Raw genomic sequence first — 18,503 nt, 5'->3', positions numbered from 1 at the left:
GGTGTTTCTGTTGTGCACACACGTCGTTATGGCCCGTTCCTCTAAGAAACGTTAGCATCCAGTGTCAGATGTCAGTATAAAAGGGGAAGTGGGAAACCCACAGATATTTCCCCTGCGGTTCGGTGCTATGGGGACTCCGGACAGATTTCAATGGCCTGTTGTCACCAACTGGGACAGCATTGTGTCACTTCAGTTCTAGATGTCAGAAACAACTGACTGGCTGCCCGGGTGTGTGCAGGGCCCTGTGATGGAGCAGTGAGGAGTGGGCCGGGCCAGTGCCATCAGCCTGTGTGGCTGTCGGCACTGGGCACGGGGCCTGCCACTCACCCAGGAGGGATGCAGGTGGGGAATTCAAGTGGAATGAAAGACGTAGGGGTGAAGCAGGAACTAATCCTACTTCATGAGGCTTAGAGGTGGGAATCAGTGGGAATTATCTGTTCTGAGCAAAAGGAAATCAAGAGGATGAAGGTTCGAGTCCCTGCCTAGCACTTAGGGTGTTTTTCTTGGAGAAAAAGATCATGCATGACCATCAGCTGTTCCTGGCTCCAACTTGAGCCAGGCAGTGCCACTCGGCAGCCACGGGCACCCAGGTGGCCATTCCTACCCGCCACGGGACAGGACCCGCCGCCCCAGGGGTGGAGGGTACATGTTCATCTCTTGGGCATGGAGGCGATAAAATCCCCGTCAATATTATGATTATTGGCTTGGTTTTGTCATAATGTTGACTTTGAGATATTAGATGACACGAATGGAGGACACAGATGTTTGTGTTTATCAAAGGGCCACACCCTGTTTAGGTGGGGAGAAAACCCAGCACTGCTGGGGACGATCCCAAGGGTGATGGGGAACTCCAGTGCTTTCTCTGCGGCCCGAAGTCGTGCCCGCATTTTACAAGGGGTGACGGGTGAGGCGCTTCTGCAGGCGGGAGCCCCCTCTGCAGGGAGCAAGGGCCCAAGTGTCTGCACAGGCAGGTGCCCAGAAAGGGGTGCAGACACCGTGGGCACAGATGCAGCCACTCACACTCTCCTGCTGTCTTTTTCCTGGTGGTGACCATCAGTGTTTTCTTAGATTAGACGCTATTCCCCCTTGATATTAAGAAAAATGTTTATTTTAAATTAAAAAAATTGTTTTGGTTGAAACCCTGGTGTGGGCAGTGGACTATTTCCTACATTTCGTTTAGTGAACTGTTTACCTCAGCCTTTTATTTTTCTAAACTCTGGGTTTATCTTTCATGCCGCAGTGAAATTGCATCCCCTCGTACTCTGAGACTCGGGACTCACTGAAGGAGCCTTGGGGGGGTTCTTTGGAGCCTCCCCTTGTGGGTCGGTGCCTGTTATCCCTCTGTGTCGGTGCCTGTTCACATCCCGTCCCCCAGCCTGAGCCCTGAGCCCTGAGCCCTGGAGTGTTCTTGCCCATCAACTTAGGACACATTAAAGATGAGGCCTGACCAAGGTCATTGTCGCCGATTTGGCTGGTTACAGACCCCTCTGGGTCTCATCTCCCAATAACCCGGGTGACCTGTGTGCTACGCATGGGGCTTCCTGACCTCGACAAGCTCGTGCTGCAGGAGAACACTGCCCCCGTCCTGGGCTCCCAGACAGGAAGGGAGAGGTATGTTGCAGGCCCAGCACACCCTTGCTCCCAGGCCTCTGCCTGCACTCAGATCAAGAGGAGGCTGGTTCCTGAGCATGTGAGGCTGTGAAAGTCTTGTCCAGGAAGCACCTCCTGCAGAACAGATGCCGCTGGTCATCTGGATGAGCTGAACAACTGGGTCAGTGTCCTGGTAGCATCGATGAATGTGTCAGTGTCATGGGCTGATGGTAACATATCAGATTGTCAGCCTCTCTCTTCTGATAGACCGTCGCCCAGGACCATATTGTAGCAGAACCTGGACAGAGGATTTCCTCCTGCATTTCAGTTTGCAAAATAACATCACACCTAGAGATCTAGTTACTATACTGAGTGATGCCTTTGAAAAAGTAACTCAATTTTTAAAAGAAACTTAGTCATCAGTCCTCTGATGTGGGGGTAAACTGATCACTATACTATTTTTACATGAATACTTGATAAAATACGAAATGCTCTTTTCCCTTTCTTCCACAGAATTGGTGTCGCCTTTGTCTGTCTTTTCTGTCCTGCCATCTCGGGTCATCCCTGTCATGTCGCTCTTGCCTTTGTCACCTTCTTTTGTGGTCACAATGCACATTACATGATGTGATGTTCCAGAAGTATCCATTGTGGTGTATATATATATATATATTTATTTATATTTATATTATTTTTATTTCCTTATGATTAGTCATAGCTTGTTTTTGATCTTAGGGACACTGATTCTTTTTATTTCCAGTTACACTTCTCTTATACAAATTCCGTCTGCCTTCTGACCTGATCCTACACGGTGGGACCAACTGCTCTGGGCCCCGGAGTGGCCAGTGTTAAGGCACCGTCTGCCGAAGCCTGGCCTCGAGCCACTGCTCCGTTGTCCCCCTTTGTGGATGTCCTCCAGAGCCCACAACTCTTCTTCTCCACTCTCATATCTGGATGTTTCCAGATTACATCCGTTCAACTCAGCTGCCTCTTAAGCAGCATCCGTTACCACTTTTCTCTCCTCATCTAGTAAAGGAGATGTCGCTGATCGTCACCTTCCTTGTTCTTGGATCATTCATGAACGTGTCTACTCCCTCTTTCTGTGTTTAGTAAATTGCACTGTGTTGCCAGGTTTAGGTTCGCTCATTCTCTGCATTTCCCTCTGTTGGAGTTGCTCTCCTAAGCTCTTCACCCATCACTAGCTTTCTTTTCCATGTTTTAGCTGTTCAAGTGCTTGTGACTTTGCCACCTAACTTTCCCACTACATTTTCCACACTTTCTTGTTCTTTGCCTTTCTTTAGAAGCCTTTCTTTAAAACATACTCACACGGATTTCTGTTTTTTTTTTTTAATTAACTCTTAAACTTCCTTTCCGGAATTTTAGGCAACTTTTAAAATCTTGCTTAAATTTGTGCTTAAAGGTCAGAATAGGGTAAACATGGTGTGTTCTAGAGCCAGATTCCCTCGGTTTAGAGATTTAGCTGAAGCAGAAAAAAGTCTGAGCCAGGTGGGACAGGACAAGATTTCAGCCTCACCAAGAATTTCCAAAATACAGGCAGACCTTCACAGGATGGAAGTGTGGTCCATCCAAATCCGAATCTCACAGCACAGGTGAACCCAGTGGATAATGGGGTGATGTTATAATAGTCCAAAACCAGCACAGAGTCCGGACGCACCATCAGGCAAGAGCCAGGCAGCCGCAGGTTAGTAGCCTGGGCTCTGGAGCCATGGCCTGGGCTCAAACCTCCTCTGAGCTGTGTGACCTCGGGCAGGTTTCTCAACCTCCCTGTGCCTCAGTTTCATCTTTAAATTGTTGATAATGGTGTGCCTCTCATCGGGCGGTTACAAGGAGCAAATGAGTTAGTATATGTATAGCTTAGAACAGCGCCTAGTAGTAATGTAAGTGGTGGTCACTGTAAATTAAGTTACATGCAGGTAATAGAATGTAACAGACATTAAAAGTTGTATCAACAAAGCAAGAGGAAAAAGGTTTTGACATACAAGCGCGGTTAGAAGTGCAGGAGATGGGGAGGGGGGAGGTCAGTAACCAAGACTCCCATGAAGCTGGCACAGAGGAACGTGTATGAAGCACAGGGACTCGGGGACGCTGCCTGAGCCCCACAGCCTGCAGGAAACAACCTGTAGGGAGTGTGTCTATGAAGTAGAGTGTGTCTATGAAGTGTATCTATGAAGTAGATCCCACTTGGCGTGGGCCAAGGCCCGGGGAGCCCAAGGAGGGGTTTGTTAGACTTACCACTTAGTGATTTCATGTGGATTTTGGATAAATGGGAAGGATCACATGTTAGGGTGCCCATAACTTGCAGAAAATATTAGCACCCACTGGAAGAGTATGACAGGACAGCGGTGATGAGCAGCTCTGATGAGGGCTTTTTGTTCCTAATAATGTTTCCCAAACCCAGGGAGGTGGGTCAGCCTCTCCTCAGTTTTGCTTTGTCATCTTTTGTTAGTGCCTTGCAGCCACCTGTGCACCTTTGTGGCCTGTAGCACTGGCAGATCTGTAATGATCTTAACAGCCCTGACTGGCTGTAGCTAAATCAGATGCGCAAGCCTCCCTGCTCCAGCAGCGTCAGCACAAGTGCACACCTGAGGGTGGTTGAGAAGCAAGCCTCTGGCTTCTGCAGGGCCCCTCACTCTCAACTGAAAGTAATTTGCATTCTCAAAATATCTGCGAAGTTTTCTTTTAAAGTGCCTTTAACTTTCGGAAATTTCAATCTGAAACCCAAATAATATGCAGAGAACACAGGCTCAAAAGGTAATGTTTCAAAAAGTTTATTTATTAAACTACAGTTGATTTACAATATTGTGTTAGTTTCAGGTGTACAGCTTCAGATTCTTTTTTCAGTATAGGTTATTACAAGGTATTGAATATAGTTCCCTGTGCTATACAGTAGACCTTGTTGTTTACCCATCCTACATATAACAGTTTACACCTGCTAATCCCACACTCCCAGTCCTTCCCTCTCCCTTGGCAACCACCAGTCTGTTCTCTATGTCTGTGAGTCTGTTTCTGTTTCATAGATAAGTTCATTTGTGTCATATTTTAGATTCTACATATAAGTGGTATCACATGGTATATGTCTATTCTGATTTACTTAGTATGATAATCTCCAGGTCCATCCATGTTGCTGCAAATGGCATTATTTCATTCTTTTTTATGGCTGAGTAGTATTCCATTATATATATGTACCACATCTTCTTTATCCATTCATCTGTTGATGGACATTTAGGTTGCTTCCATGTCTTGGCTATTGTGAATAGTGCTGCTGTGAACATTGGGGTGCATGTGTCTTTTCCAGTTATGGTTTCCTCCAGATATATGCCCAGGAGTGGGATTGCTGGATCATATGGCATTTCTATTTTTAGTTTTTTAAGGAACCTCCATATTGTTTTCCCTAGTGGCTGTACCAATTTACATTCCCACCAGCAGCATAGGACGGTTCCCTTTTCTCCATACCCTCTCTAGCATTTATTATTTGCAGACTTTTTAATGATGCCCATTCTGACCAGTGTGAGGTGACACCTCATTGTAGTTTTTTAAATTAATTTATTTATTTTTGGCTGTGTTGGGTCTTCATTGCTGCGCACGGGCTTTCTCTAGTTGCGGCAAGCAGGGGGCTACTCTTGGTTGTGATGCACGGGCTTCTCATTGCGGTGGCTTCTCTTTGTTGCAGAGCGCAGGCTCTAGGTACATGGGCTTCGGTAGTTGTGGTGCGCAGGCTCAGTAGTTGTGGCACATGGGCTTAGTTGCTCCACGGCATGTGGGATCTTCCCGGACCAGGGCTTGAACCCATGTTGGCAGGCAGATTCTTAACCACTGCGCCACCAGGGAAGTCCCCTCATTGTAGTTTTGATTTGCATTTCTCTGATTGTTAGCAATATGGAGGATCTCTTCATGTACCTGCTGGCCATCTGTATGTCTTCTTTGGGAAAATGTCTATTTAGGTCTTCTGCTCATTTTTGATTGGGTTGTTTGTTTTTTTGATACTGAGTTGCATGAGCTGTCTGTGTATTTTGGAAATTAAGCCCTTGTCAGCCACATTGTTTGCAAATATTTTCTCCCAGTCTGTAGGTTATCTTTTCATTTTGTTTATAGTTTCCTTTGCTGTGCAAAAGCTTATAAGTTTGATTAGATCCCTTTTTTTGTTTAAATTTCTTTTGCCTTGGGAGACCTAAGAAAATTTTACTGCAATTTATGTCCGAGAGTGTTCTGCCTATGTTCTCTTCTAGGAGCATTATGGTGTCATGTCTTATATTTAAGTCTTTAAGCCATTTCGAGTTTATTTTTGTGCGTAGTGTAAGGGTGTGTTCTAACTTTACTGACTTACATGTGGCTGTCCAGCTTTCCCAACACCACTTGCTGAAGAGGCTGTCTTTTCTCCCTTGTACAGCCTTGCCTCCTTTGTTGAAGATTAATTGACTACGTGTGTGGGTTTATTTCTGGGTTCTCTATTATGTTCCATTGATGTTATGTGTCTGTTTTTGTGCCAATATCACACTGTTTTAATTACTGTAGCTTTGTAGTGTTGTCTAAAGTCTGGGAGAGTTATGCCTCCATCTTTGTTTTTTCCCTCAGAATTGCTTTGGCAATTCTGGGTCTTTTGTGGTTCCATATAAATTTTAGGATTATTTATTCTAGTTCTGTGAAAAATGTCATGGGTAATTTGATAAGGATCACATTAAATCTGTAGATTGCTTTGGGTTGTGTGGCCATTTTAACAATATTAATTTTTCCAATCCAGTAGCAGGGGATATTTTTCTATTTCTTTATAGTATCTTCAATTTCATTTATCAGTGTTTTACAGTTCCCAGCATATAGGTCTTTCACATCCTTGGTTAGGTTTATTCTAGATTTTTTTTTTGGCGGTGGCGGGGGGGACACACTATTTTAAATGGAATTGTTTTTTACTTTCTACTTCTGATATTTCATTGTCAGTATAAAGAAATGCAACAGATTTCTGTATATTGTTCTTGTATCCTGCTGCCTTGCTGAATTAATTTATTAGTTCTAATAGTTTTTGTGTGGAGTCTCTAGGGTTTTCTATATAGAGCATCATTTCACCTGCATACAATGACAATTTTACCTCTTCCCATTTTATTTCTTTTTCTTATCTGATTACTGTATTAAGACTTCCAATACTATGTCAAATAGAAGTGGTGAGAGTGGACGTCCTTGTCTCATTCCAGAATTTAGCAGGAGGCCTTTCAGCTTTTCACCATTGAGTATTATATTGGCTATAGATTTGTTGTAAATGGCTTTTATTATGTTGAGATATGTTCCCTCTGTACCCATTTTGGTGAGATTTTTTATCATGAATGGATGTTGAATTTTATCAAATGCTTTTTCTGCATCTATTGATGATCATGTGGTTTTTTACTTTTCTTTTGTTGATGTGGTGTATCACATTGATCCATATGTGTTTCGAACCATCTTTGTGACCCTGGAATGAATCCAACTTGATCATGGCATATGATCCTTCTTATGTGTCATTGGATTCTGTTTGCTAATATTTTGCTGAGGATTTTTGCATCTATATTCATCAGAGATATTGGCCTGTAATATTCTTTTTTGGTAGTGTCTTTGGTTTTGACATCAGGGTGATGGTGGCTTCATAGAATGACTTTGGGAGTGTTCCCGCCTCTTCAGTCTTTTGGAAGAGTTTGAGAAGAATAGGTATGAGTTCTTTGTATGTTTGGTAGAATTCCCCAGTGAAGCCATCCAGTTCTGGACTTCTGTTTGCAGGGTGTTTTTTAAATTACAAATTCTATTTCATTTCTAGCGATCAGTCTGTTCAAATTATCTGTTTCTTGATTCAGTTCTGGCAGACTGCATGTTTCAAGAAACTTGTCCACTTCTTCTAGGTTGTCTATTTTGTTGGCATATGATTTCTTATGGTTTTTTGAATTTCTGTGGTATCAGTTCTTATTTCTCCTCTTTCATTTCTTGTTTTATTTGGTTCCTCTCTTTTCTTTGTGGTGAGCCTTTCTTCTTCTCTTTTCTTCCTGATGATCCCTGGTGGCCAGAGTTTGTTGATTTTGTTTATCCTTTCAAAAAAACAGCTCTTGGTTTTTTATTGATTTTTTTCTATTTTTTTTATCTCTTTTATTTCCTCTCTGATCTTTATTATTTCCTTCCTTCTGCTGACTTTAGGTTTTGTTTCTTCTTTTTCTAATTCTTTTAGGTTGTCTATTTGAGAGTTTTTTTGAAGAAGGCCTGTATCACTATGAACTTCCCCTCTTAGGATTGTTTTTGCTGCATCCCATAGATTTTGTATGGTTGTGTTTTCATTGTCATTTGTCTCAAGGTATTTTTTAATTTTCTCTTTGATTTCATCACTGACCCATTGGTTTTTTAGTAGCATGTTGGTTAGTCTCCATGTAGTCATTTGTTTCTCATTTCTCTTTCTCTGGTTGATTTCTAGTTTCATGCCATTGTAGTCAGAGAAGATGCTTGAAATAATTTCTGTCCTTTTAAATTTGTTGAGGCTTGTTTTGTGCCCTAGTATGTAGTCCATCCTAGAGAATGTTCCATGTGCACTTGAAAACAATGTGTATTCTGGTTTTTTTAGACTGAGGTCCTGTAGATATTAATTAAGTCTAACTGTTCTATTGTGTCATTTAGAGTCTTTGTTTCCTTTTTGAGCCTGGAAAATCTGTCCACTGATGTCAGTGGAGTGTTAAAATCTCCTACTATTATTGTGTTCCCATCAATTTCTCCTTTCAACGTTTGTTAGTATTTGTTTTAATGTATTTATGTGCTCCCATATTGGATGCATTTATATTATATAATATTAATAACAAGAATATTATAACAAGTATAATATTCTCTTCTTGTATTGATCCTTTCATCATTTTATAGTGTCCTTCTTTGTCTTTCTTTATGGCCTTTGTTTCAAAGTTTATTTTGTCTGACATGGGTATTGCAACCCTCGCTTTCTTGTTGTTTCCATTTGCACGAAATATCTTTTTCCATCCCTTCATTTTTAATCTATGTGGATCTCTTGTAGGCAGCATGTTGTAGGTTCTTGTTTTATTATCCAATCTGTCACTCTGTGTCTTTTGATTGGAGTGTTTAGTTCATAGACATTTAAGATAATTTATTGATAGGTATGTATTTATTGCCATTTTAAACCTTGTTTTCCAGTTGATTTTGTATTTCTTCTTTGTTCCTTCTTTTTGTTTTTCCTTTTGTGGTTTGATAATTTTCTTTTGTCTTATACTTGAGTTCTTTTCTTATTGGTTTTTGTGAATCTATTGTATGTTTTTTTATTTTTTAATTCAATTTTTTTATACAGCAGGTTCTTATTAGTCATCAATTTTATATACATCAGTGTATACATGTCAATCCCAATCGCCCAATTCATCACACCACCACCCCCACCACCCTGCCACTTTCCCCACTTGGTGTCCATATGTTTGTTCTCTACATCTGTGTCTCAATTTCTGCCCTGCAAACCAGTTCATCTGTACCATTTTTCTAGGTTCCACATATATGCATTAATATACGATATTTGTTTTTCTCTTTCTGACTGACTTCACTCTGTATGACAGTCTCTGGATCCATCCACGTCTCAACAAATGACCCAATTTCGTTCCTTTTATGGCTGAGTAATATTCCATTGTATATATGCACCACATCTTCTTTATCCATTTGTCTGTCGATGGGCATTTAGGTTGCTTCAATGACCTGGCTATTGTACTGGCTATTGTAAATAGTGCTGCATTGAACATTGGGATGCATGTGTCATTTTGAATTATGGTTTTCTCTGGGTATATGCCCAGTAGTGGGATGGCTGGATCATATGGTAATTCATTTTTAGTTTTTTAAGGAACCTCCATACTGTTCTCCATAGTGGCTGTATCAATTTACATTCCTACCAACAGTGCAAGAGGGTTCCCTTTTCTCCACACTCTCTCCAGCATTTGTTGTTTGTAGATTTTCTGATGATGCCCATTCTCACTGGTGTGAGGTGATACCTCATTGTAGCTTTGATTTGCATTTCTCTAATAATTAGTGATGTTGAGCAGCTTTTCATGTGCTTCTTGGCCATCTGTATGTCTTCTATGGAGAAATGTCTGTTTAGGTCTTCTGCCCATTTTTGGATTGGGTTGTTTGTTTTTTTAATAGTGAGCTGCATGAGCTGTTTATGTATTTTGGAGATTAATCCTTTGTCCATTGATTCGTTTGCAAATATTTTCTCCCATTCTGAGGGCTGTCTTTTTGTCTTGTTTATGGTTTCCTTTGCTGTGCAAAAGCTTTGAAGTTTCATTAGGTCCCATTCGTTTATTTTTGTTTTTATTTCCATTACTCTAGAAGGTGGATCAAAAAAGATCTTGCTGTGATTTATGTCAAAGAGTGTTCTTCCTATGTTTTCCTCTAAGAGTTTTATAGTGTCTGGTCTTACATTTAGGTGTCTAATCCATTTTGAGGTTTTTTTTGTGTGTATGGTGTTAGGGAGTGTTCTAATTTCATTCTTTTACATGTAGCTGTCCAGTTTTCCCAGCACCACTTATTGAAGAGACTGTCTTTTCTCCATTGTATAGCCTTGCCTCCTTTGTCATAGATTAGTTGACCGTAGGTGCTTGGGTTTATCTCTGGGCTTTCTATCTTGTTCCATTGATCTATGTTTCTGTTACTGTATGTTTTTAATTTGTGGTTACCCTGGTTTTCAAATATGGTAACCCATAACTATAACTACTTGCTTTAGACTGATAGTCATGCAAGCTCTACATTCTAAAAGATGTACATTATCCTACTACCCTTCTCCACATTTTGATGTCCATTTTACATCTTCATGTTTATCCATTTGCTGTTCCTTGTAGTTGTAATCACATTCAGAAAATTAAAAAAAAATTTTTTAATCTATGTACTGGCTTATTTAACTGACCTTCAATCCTTTTATACATCTGCCTTTCCTATTGTGATTTTCCCCTTTCTTATAGGTTCTTGCTTCATTTCTATTTAAAGAAGACCTTTCAATATTTCTTTTAGGATAGGGTTAGTATTGCTGTATTCTTTTAGTTTTTGATTGAGAAATTCTTTATCTCTTCTTTTAATCTAAATGATAATCTTGCTGGGTAGAGTATCCTAGGTTGCAGAGTTTTCCCTTTCAGGACTCTGAATAGAGCTTGCCACTCCCTTCTGGCCTGCAGTGTTTCTGTAGAGAAATCAGTTGATAGCCTCATGGGGGTTCCCTTGTAACTGACTCTTTTTCTCTTGCTGCCTTTAGAATCCTCTCTAACTTTTGCCATTTTAATTATATGTCTTGGTGTGGGACTCTCTGTACTTCTTGTCCCTGGATATCTGTTTCCTGCTTTAGGTTTGGAAAGTTTTCAGCCATAATTTCTTCAAATACATCTTGATCCACTTTTCCCTTTCTTCGCCTTCTGGAATTCCTATTATGTGTAGATTGGCACACTTTATATTATCCTATATGTCTCGTATGTTGCTTTCATTTTTTTCATTTGTCTTTCTGTCTGCTGTTCTGATTGGGTGACTTCTGTTATTCTTACAGATCACTTTTCGTTCTTCTGCATTATTTAGTTTGCTATTTATTGCCTTTAGCTCGGTTTTTATCTTGGCAATTGAGTTGTCTAATTTTGATTGTCTCTTTATGGTTTCCAGTTCCTTGTTACAGTGATCTCCATTTCTACTGATGGTCTTTCTTAATTCCTTCAGCATTTTTATTACCTCCTTTTTGAACTCAGCAGTCTGGTAGACTGGAGAGGTCTGTTTCATTGTTTTTTCTTTCGGGGACTTCTTTTTTTCTTTTAATTGGGAGTACTTCCTCTGTTTCGTCATTTTACTTTCATTTGTCTTACGCTAAGAATTTAGGAGAAACAGTTACGTACTGTGGTCTTGAAAGGCTGCTTTTATGTGGGAGCATCCCTTTGTAGGCTGTGTAAGTCCAATATTTTTGATGCGAGGGCTACATTTGGTGTGGATGCCTGCCATGACTTTGCTCAGAGCGTGCTGGCCACTGTCCCCTTGATAAGGGGTGTGTTTGTTTGGTGCTGTGGTGACCAGAGCCTGCACTGGATATTGGGCGGGGCTTCCTCTTTGGTTGTCACAGCCCTGTCGGGGGTAGGGTTTGCTCCCCAGTTGTTGGAGTAAAAGCCCCCAGGTCCGGTTCTTAGCTGCAGTGTGAGGTAGGTGAGACTGGAGCACTCCCCCTGGAAAGGAGTTGCTGGGTGTTCCTCTGCAGGACCTGTTTGCTGGGACAGGCAACTCTGTGACACCACCCATCACCTGGTGGGCACACCCACAAAATCAGCCTACCCTCTACTGCCAGAGCGCGTGCGTCAGCTCTGCCTGCCTTCGTCACGTGCACACTCACAAAGCGGGAGCTCCGGAAGCTGTGCCCGCTGTGAGCATGGTGTGAATGAGGCTTCCATGACGGACCCACGCTCTGTCCCACACACACCCCCATTTGCGGCCTGGACCACATCCTAGGCCCTTCGGGCTATGTCCAAATAGCCAAACCAAGTCCTCTCCTCGAGTCTGTCCGCTGAAGCCCGAGTTTCAGCACCCAGGCACTGCGCACACCAGTAAGTGCGTGTCTTGGGCTGGGAAGTGTGGTGACGTGGCAGCAGTCAGTGTCGGTTCCTCTCTATCCTGCTTGTAAGCAAGCCAGTCTGTGCACACTCCTCTTGGGCAAATTCCAGGCTCCTGCAGCTACCTATCTGTCCTGGCTGAGCTCCCAGCCGGCGAAGGAGGTTCCCAGGGTAAGGAAACCATTCCTCTTTCATGGCTCCCTCCCAGGAGCACAGGTCCCACCTTGATTCCCCCCCTTTTTTCCCTTTAGTCTTACCAGGTTACATGGGGATCTTTCTTACAGCTTCAGTTGTATGAGATCTTCTGCCCGCTTTCAGTTGGTATTCACTGTTTGTTCTTTCAGGCGACTTCTCTTTTTCTTTTAATGGGGACTGCTTCCTCCACTTTTTCATTTAGCACTTTCAGTTGGTGTTCTGTGAGAATTGTTCCAGTTGTAGATGTATTTTTGATGTATTTGTGGGGGGAGGTGAGCTCCACGTCCTTCTGCCCTGCCACCTTGATCTCCTCCTCCCAGAAGATGATTTAAGAAGTAGATATTTTCTTCAAGTTGAACTGACATTTGTCTTCCCCAGGATCAGCTCATGCAGTTAATGAACTCGTGGACACTGGCATCTCACTGGTTGGGTGAGCTGGGCCTGGCCACCAGGTCTGGGAGCTGTGTTTGGCCCTTCTTGGAGGAGTCTTGGTTTCCAGCTGGGACCAAGATGATGATCTGGCAACTCTCCTGGTGGCCCTTGACTTTCTCCTGTCATCTTCTCTCCACCCAGCTCTACCTGCATACCACCTTCCCTTCACCAGAACCACCCCTGAGGGCTTGGGGGACTGAGATTCCTGTCTCCACTGGGTGACATCCTGAGGGGCTGGACCCAGGTCAGGGCAGGGAACCATCTGGTACTCCAAAATCCTGAAACTTCTGACATACAGCCCATGTTACGGTGTGTTTCCTATGACCCTGTACACGTGACGGGCACATTTATGGTCCAGAAAGTGACGCTGACTTCAAGAACATGCGTGTGTCTCGTTTACGCACCCACGAGAAGGGAGGCTTTGCCTGTCTGTGCTGTTCTCGATGAGGTTAGCGGCTGAGCTGTCATCCCTGGCTGCTGCTGTAGGCTTGGAGCTGGGCTCGGTTGCTCTTCCACAGGCATCTGTGGAGCACCGACTTGGTGCCGGAGCTTTTGCAGGCCCTGGGGGCAGAGTCAGGAGACCAGGTATTAGATGGGATAGAACGTTTAAAGCAGAAAAAAACACAAAGTTCACCTAGACAGTTAAAAACCAGATGGTCTGAGTGGAGTGCAGGAATTAAAATAAAGGGATGTGACGGTGACGGGAGACTCCTCTGGGGTAAGTGATTTGGGACGGCTTATCTGGGGGAAGACAGGCTGAGGAGCAAAGCGCAGTGGCAGGGCAGGCGAAGCAGATGGTGATGAGCCTGCGGGAAGAAGGAGCTAGACTGGAGGCAGCGGGGCTGTGAGAGAAAAGTGGAGGCTTGAGTTTTCATCTCGAGTCTTTGGGAAACCCCTGTAGTGGCATGTTCTGGTCCCGTTTTAAAACATGGCTTGGGCTGCGTTTGCACAAGCGTGGGAAAGTTTGGGAGGTGGTTTCGGTGCAGCAGGGGCGACAGCCCTAAGGTAGGAGTTGGGAGGAATGGGGTGTGCTTGGCAGGTGGAGTCGACAGGACCCGATGGGGAGGGGCAGAGAGTCATCCAGGGTGACGTCTGCAGTTTGGGTCCGAGTAGCCGGCTGGTAGTGGTCCCTGAGATGGGGGCGACTGGGAGAAAAGTTGGCCGGGGTGGGAGGTGAGGGATTCAGAGCGCTGGCCTGTTTGGGTGTCAGCAAATCTCACACTTCTACATTTTGTCAAATGGTAAAATGAACCAACCCCTCCAGAGGGAGAGGAGGTGGATGTAACTCCCCGCTGGTGCTGTCCCTGCACCTTGCTGCCCCTCCACCCACTGCTTGGGGTTGTCAGAGCCTGATGGCATCGCCAGGCCCAGGACAGATCTGGAGTTTTTAACTGTTACTTCCGAACGTGTTCAGCCTGCTGCTTGTTTGAGGAACTTTCCTCTAGATCTAACAGAGAAAAATCGTTTTTGTGAAAATGCGGTACTTCAAAAGGCCTGTTCTCTACTTCCCTTTTCACCTGAATTGCCAGACCCTTGCTTAATTTTGCCCTGACTCTAAGTACATGACCTCAAACAAGTGACAGGATAGAGGAGACATGCTTGTGGTTGCCGGGGTGGATGGGGAGGGAGGGCACAGCTGTGCACGAGGGCAGCGCCCTCTCCTGCTGGCCCTGCCCACAGTGGGCGGGGCTTCCTTCCAGGCAGTGGTTCTCTACCCCAGCTGTGCGATAGAATCATCCAGGGGAGCTTTGCTAACCCCCAGGCCACACCCCAGCCCATTAAATCAGGACGGAGTGGGGTAGGGGAAGTAGGGATGGGTGATGGCAGTGCTGTCACCAGGACTGTGCACCTGAGGCTGGCGGGACTCAGGGACCCTGGTCCCCCAGGTGCTGTTGCTGAGCTGAACTGACCTGAGAACCCAGTTCATGTTTGAGCTGCTGTCGTGGGATGAGATGGCCTGGCCGCAGAGGCCCTCAGCCTGGCTCCAGCCACTCAGCTCCACACTCAGAGAGACTGGAGGCCTCTAGCAAACAGACAGGAAGAGATGAATGCACAGGTTTGGCCTGTCCCCAGCCAAGACCTGCCCAGATAGAGTCCTTCTGGGCAGGTGGTTGTTGCTTTGGGGGAAGGAGTAATGGAATAGCTGCTAACAGATTGAAAATGGCACAATACTGTAATCAACTGATTCCTGAGCGATGTGAGTAGAAGGATCCCAAAACTGACTATGGGCTCAGCGAGGCAGAGTCTCTGCTGCGAGCCCGGGAGGATGAAGCCCCGTCTGAGGACTGCAGGTCTCAGAACACACTTCTGTACTTCTCCACAGGGAAGAAGGGATCTGGTTACTCACCGTTTCTCAGGTTAAGCTGCATGTTTGGCCAGCACGCGTCGTGATTCGGTTCCTGTTGCAGGCAGACCTCCGAGATACCCTGGGCTTGGTTCCAGGCCACTGCAATAAAGCGAGTCATGTGAATTTTTGGTTTTCCAACGTATAGGAAAGTTATGCTTACACAGCATTATGTCTATAAAAACAGTGTACATACCTTAGTTAGAAACTAATGCTGTTTGAAAAATGGCACCAACAGAATTGCTCAACACAGGATTGCCACAAACCTTCAATTTGTAAAAAACTCAATTTCTGTGAAGCACAGTGAAACAAGGTCCACCTGTATAACCATTGCTAATAATGACGCCAAAGATCAGTCTGTGCTTTTTAGAGAGTAATTTGGAGCGTGAGTGTTTTAATGAAGCATGAGTTGAGGAAAATTTCGTTCTCTCTTCATTCTGGTGCTTTTTATGGTGAAGAAGTCAGGACTTTTATCCTGCTTGTATTTTTAATAAGGTTTTGATTGAAGAATCCCCAAAGAAGCCAGTTTTTTCACCCCACCCTCCAGGCGGGGCAGCTAAAGAGAAGACGCCAAAGAGCTGAGCTGCAGGAGGCAGCGTGAGGCCCTGAGGGGACGGCGCCTCCCCGCCAGAGCACACACGGTGGCCTGGACCTGCCCAGCATGGCCCGCGACGCCGGCTTGCGTGCTGGTGAAGGATGGCAGACAGCAAACCAGTGACTCCCCGCCCTGGGTTTGTCCACAGAGAAACTTCGAGGGCTTGCTGAAAGTTCAGAGCGTCCTGGGTCCCTCTACAAGCCAGCACGACGGCATCTTAGCATCTCGGGGAGGTACCAGGAGTCTGCACTTAACAAGGTCTCAGGACCCTTAAGTGACCACAGGACCAAATGATCACCAGGGTTCCTTCAGAGCAGCAATTTCGTGCTTCTGGAGTTAGTTCTGCCAATGCCCACCATTTCACCAGTAGGCGAGGATGTGGAAAGCTTCGCTGGGGCGGGGGGCAGTTGCATTACAAGTTACATGACCACACACTGAGGGGATCCAGACCCAAGAGCAGTGGGCAGCGGCCGGTTGACCCAGGAGAAGCGGTCTCGAGGCCAGATGGCATCTGACGCCATCTTTCAGGCAGGAGCCGAGTAGGCCTGCCCCATTTGTGCAGGAAAGGTTGCAGCGTCGCTCACTGACCTCAAATCCAGTTGAACTCTTCACCTCAGGCAGGCAGGCCGCTGCAGTTTGTTTCCTCTTAGCTGCTGGGTTTCTTTTTGGCCTTTAGCTACAGGTCTTAAGTTCTGGTCCTGCTCCCTGCCACTTCCCAGGGCCTCGGCACTGTGCTGAGGAAGGCCAGGTAGAGGTCATGGGGGCATAATAAGCCTTCCCGCCCCCCACGGGCCACGTTGCCTTTGGGGATCACAGAGCTCTGTGAGGCAGATCGAGCCCTGAGGGACCCAGCCATGGGACGGCCGGGGGGGGTGGGGGGGGTGGAGTGGGGTTGGCTCGACCCAGAGGCCTGGGGGCCTGTCACTCTTCAGCTTCAGAAGCAGCCTTGCTCCAGGACAGGCGAGGAAAGGGCACGAGTGGAGACAGGAGCTCCTGTGTAGACTGCCTGAGGCATGAGGGGCAGGGGGCGGGGGGGGGGGGGTGGTCCCTGCCCCGGTTCCTACCTTTGCTTCCAGCGGCGCAGTTAGGTGTAGATGAGCCCGTGACATCCAGGAACCGCTACCCTTAGGAGCTGCCCTCAGCAGGGCAGGCACTGCAGGTGGGCAGTCGTCCAAGCCCAGTGCGTTCTGAGTCTCTTCCCCAGCCTGGGCCAAGCCCCCAACCTGGGACCTGAAAGAAGAGGCATCTTCGAGAAGCTAGGTTACTGGGTCATTCAGGGCAGAGGGCCCGTCAGATGGCTGCCCTCGGCCTCGCGAGGTCTGCGGGACGCTCTGGCCTGACGCCAAGGGGCTCCCCCCTCCGCAGCCACGCATGCGGGGGGGGGCTGTTTGCAGCTCACAGGGAGCCTCGAAGGCTTGTGGAGGGCAAGTGTGGCTGGTAGATTCTGTGACAAACTAGGGAATGTCGTATCCTCATTTTGATGCTAGTTCAGTTAAATTTATGTCGCTTTTAGTTTCTTACGGTTACTTGTCAAATCAGGAAATAGATTCATCTTCTGTGCCTCACCCCCTTTCTGTCTCTCATAAATAGACATGTTTAAAGGTCTCGTAAGTATTAAATGACACCAGCTGCAAGAGTCTGAAGTGCATCTGGGGGGAAATACTACATTTTACATCAGTAGTTGACAGTCAAAGTGGGCTCGTGAGAGGACGGGAGACATGAGTAACAGAAAAGGTAGCAGAGGCAAAAACTAACCTCTGGGGGGATTCGGGTGGCATGGCCGTTCTGCTTCTCCAGGTTTGTGAACTAAATCACACCGTCTCCGCCGTCCTGTCAGGCTGAAGGTCGCATAAACCCCGCAGCTGAGGGGTGCCTGCTCTAGGCCTGCTCAGGGCACAGAGGCGGCCTGGGCCCCGGGACTGGAGCAGCAGGACTCCCGCCGCCCTGGGGCCGTGATGCCGGAGCGGGGCCTGGGCCGCCCCTGAGGCGCCACCGCCCAGCCTCACGTGACTCAGCGTGTCCTGTGTTCTCTCAACAGCAGATGAAGCACGTGGCCGAGAACCTGAAAGAGGACTGGAGGGAAGGCGGGAAGGAGGAGGCGCCCTGAGGGCCGGTGGAGCCAGCGGGCGCCCTCCCCGCGCGGAGCCCCGCACGCACGCACGCACGCACGCCGCCCGACCTTGCTCTGGAGCCGCCGCTGCCCAGCCTGGCATGTGGGCGAACCGCCAGCTCCCCGGGTTGCCCTCACAGTGACCGTCGGGTCGGCAGGCGGGGCGTCCAGCGAGGTGGCGTTGCCGACGCTCGACGACGCGAGGTGCCTCTCTCTGGCTCTGTCCTGCTCTATGTTCACAGACCCTTTATTCACGGAACAGAGGTCACCAAGCTATTAAAGGCCTCATGCCCGCCTGACGCCTCCTTCCGTGTGTGGATGGAGCAGCCCGTCTGCTCCGAGCTGGGTCGTGGAAGGGGGAGCCGCCAGGGCAGCCGAGGGCCGGGCCCGCCTCGAGGCTGGGCTGCTTCCAAGGCGTGTGGAAGCCCCAGGGGTCCTCGGGAGGTTCTGCTGCCGCTGGGCCTTCCCTGGGGGTGCGCGGCAGGGGCCGCTGGGCTACCTTCAGCACAGCCGGCCGGCTGGGCCACAACTGGGGGGGGCTGTCCCGGCTGTGCCCGCAGGGGTGCAGCTCCCTCGCCAGCACAGCAACCCCCGTCCCCCCGGAAACCGCCCTCCGGGCTCCTGGCTCTGGTCCAGCCCCGGGGACCACCCCGCTCGGGCCAGGCCTGG

General features: G+C 46.9%; 1 protein-coding gene across 1 annotated transcript in view; it reads left to right on the top strand.

The window, feature by feature from the left end:
• Positions 1-18,130, top strand: part of ANO10 (anoctamin 10) — a 213,148-nt gene extending 195,018 nt beyond the window's left edge. The window contains exon 13 of the mRNA XM_060162288.1: positions 17,763-18,130. Within this exon, the coding sequence (XP_060018271.1) occupies positions 17,763-17,831 (69 nt within the window). The 3' untranslated portion in view covers positions 17,832-18,130. The remainder of the gene's footprint in view (positions 1-17,762) is intronic.
• The last annotated feature ends 373 nt before the right edge of the window (positions 18,131-18,503 follow it).

This window comes from Lagenorhynchus albirostris, chromosome 10 (genome assembly GCF_949774975.1).
Source record: "Lagenorhynchus albirostris chromosome 10, mLagAlb1.1, whole genome shotgun sequence".
NCBI classification, from domain to species: domain Eukaryota; kingdom Metazoa; phylum Chordata; class Mammalia; order Artiodactyla; family Delphinidae; genus Lagenorhynchus; species Lagenorhynchus albirostris.
Note: the sequence above shows the minus strand (reverse complement) of the source record. Positions and strands in the feature narration are given on the sequence as shown.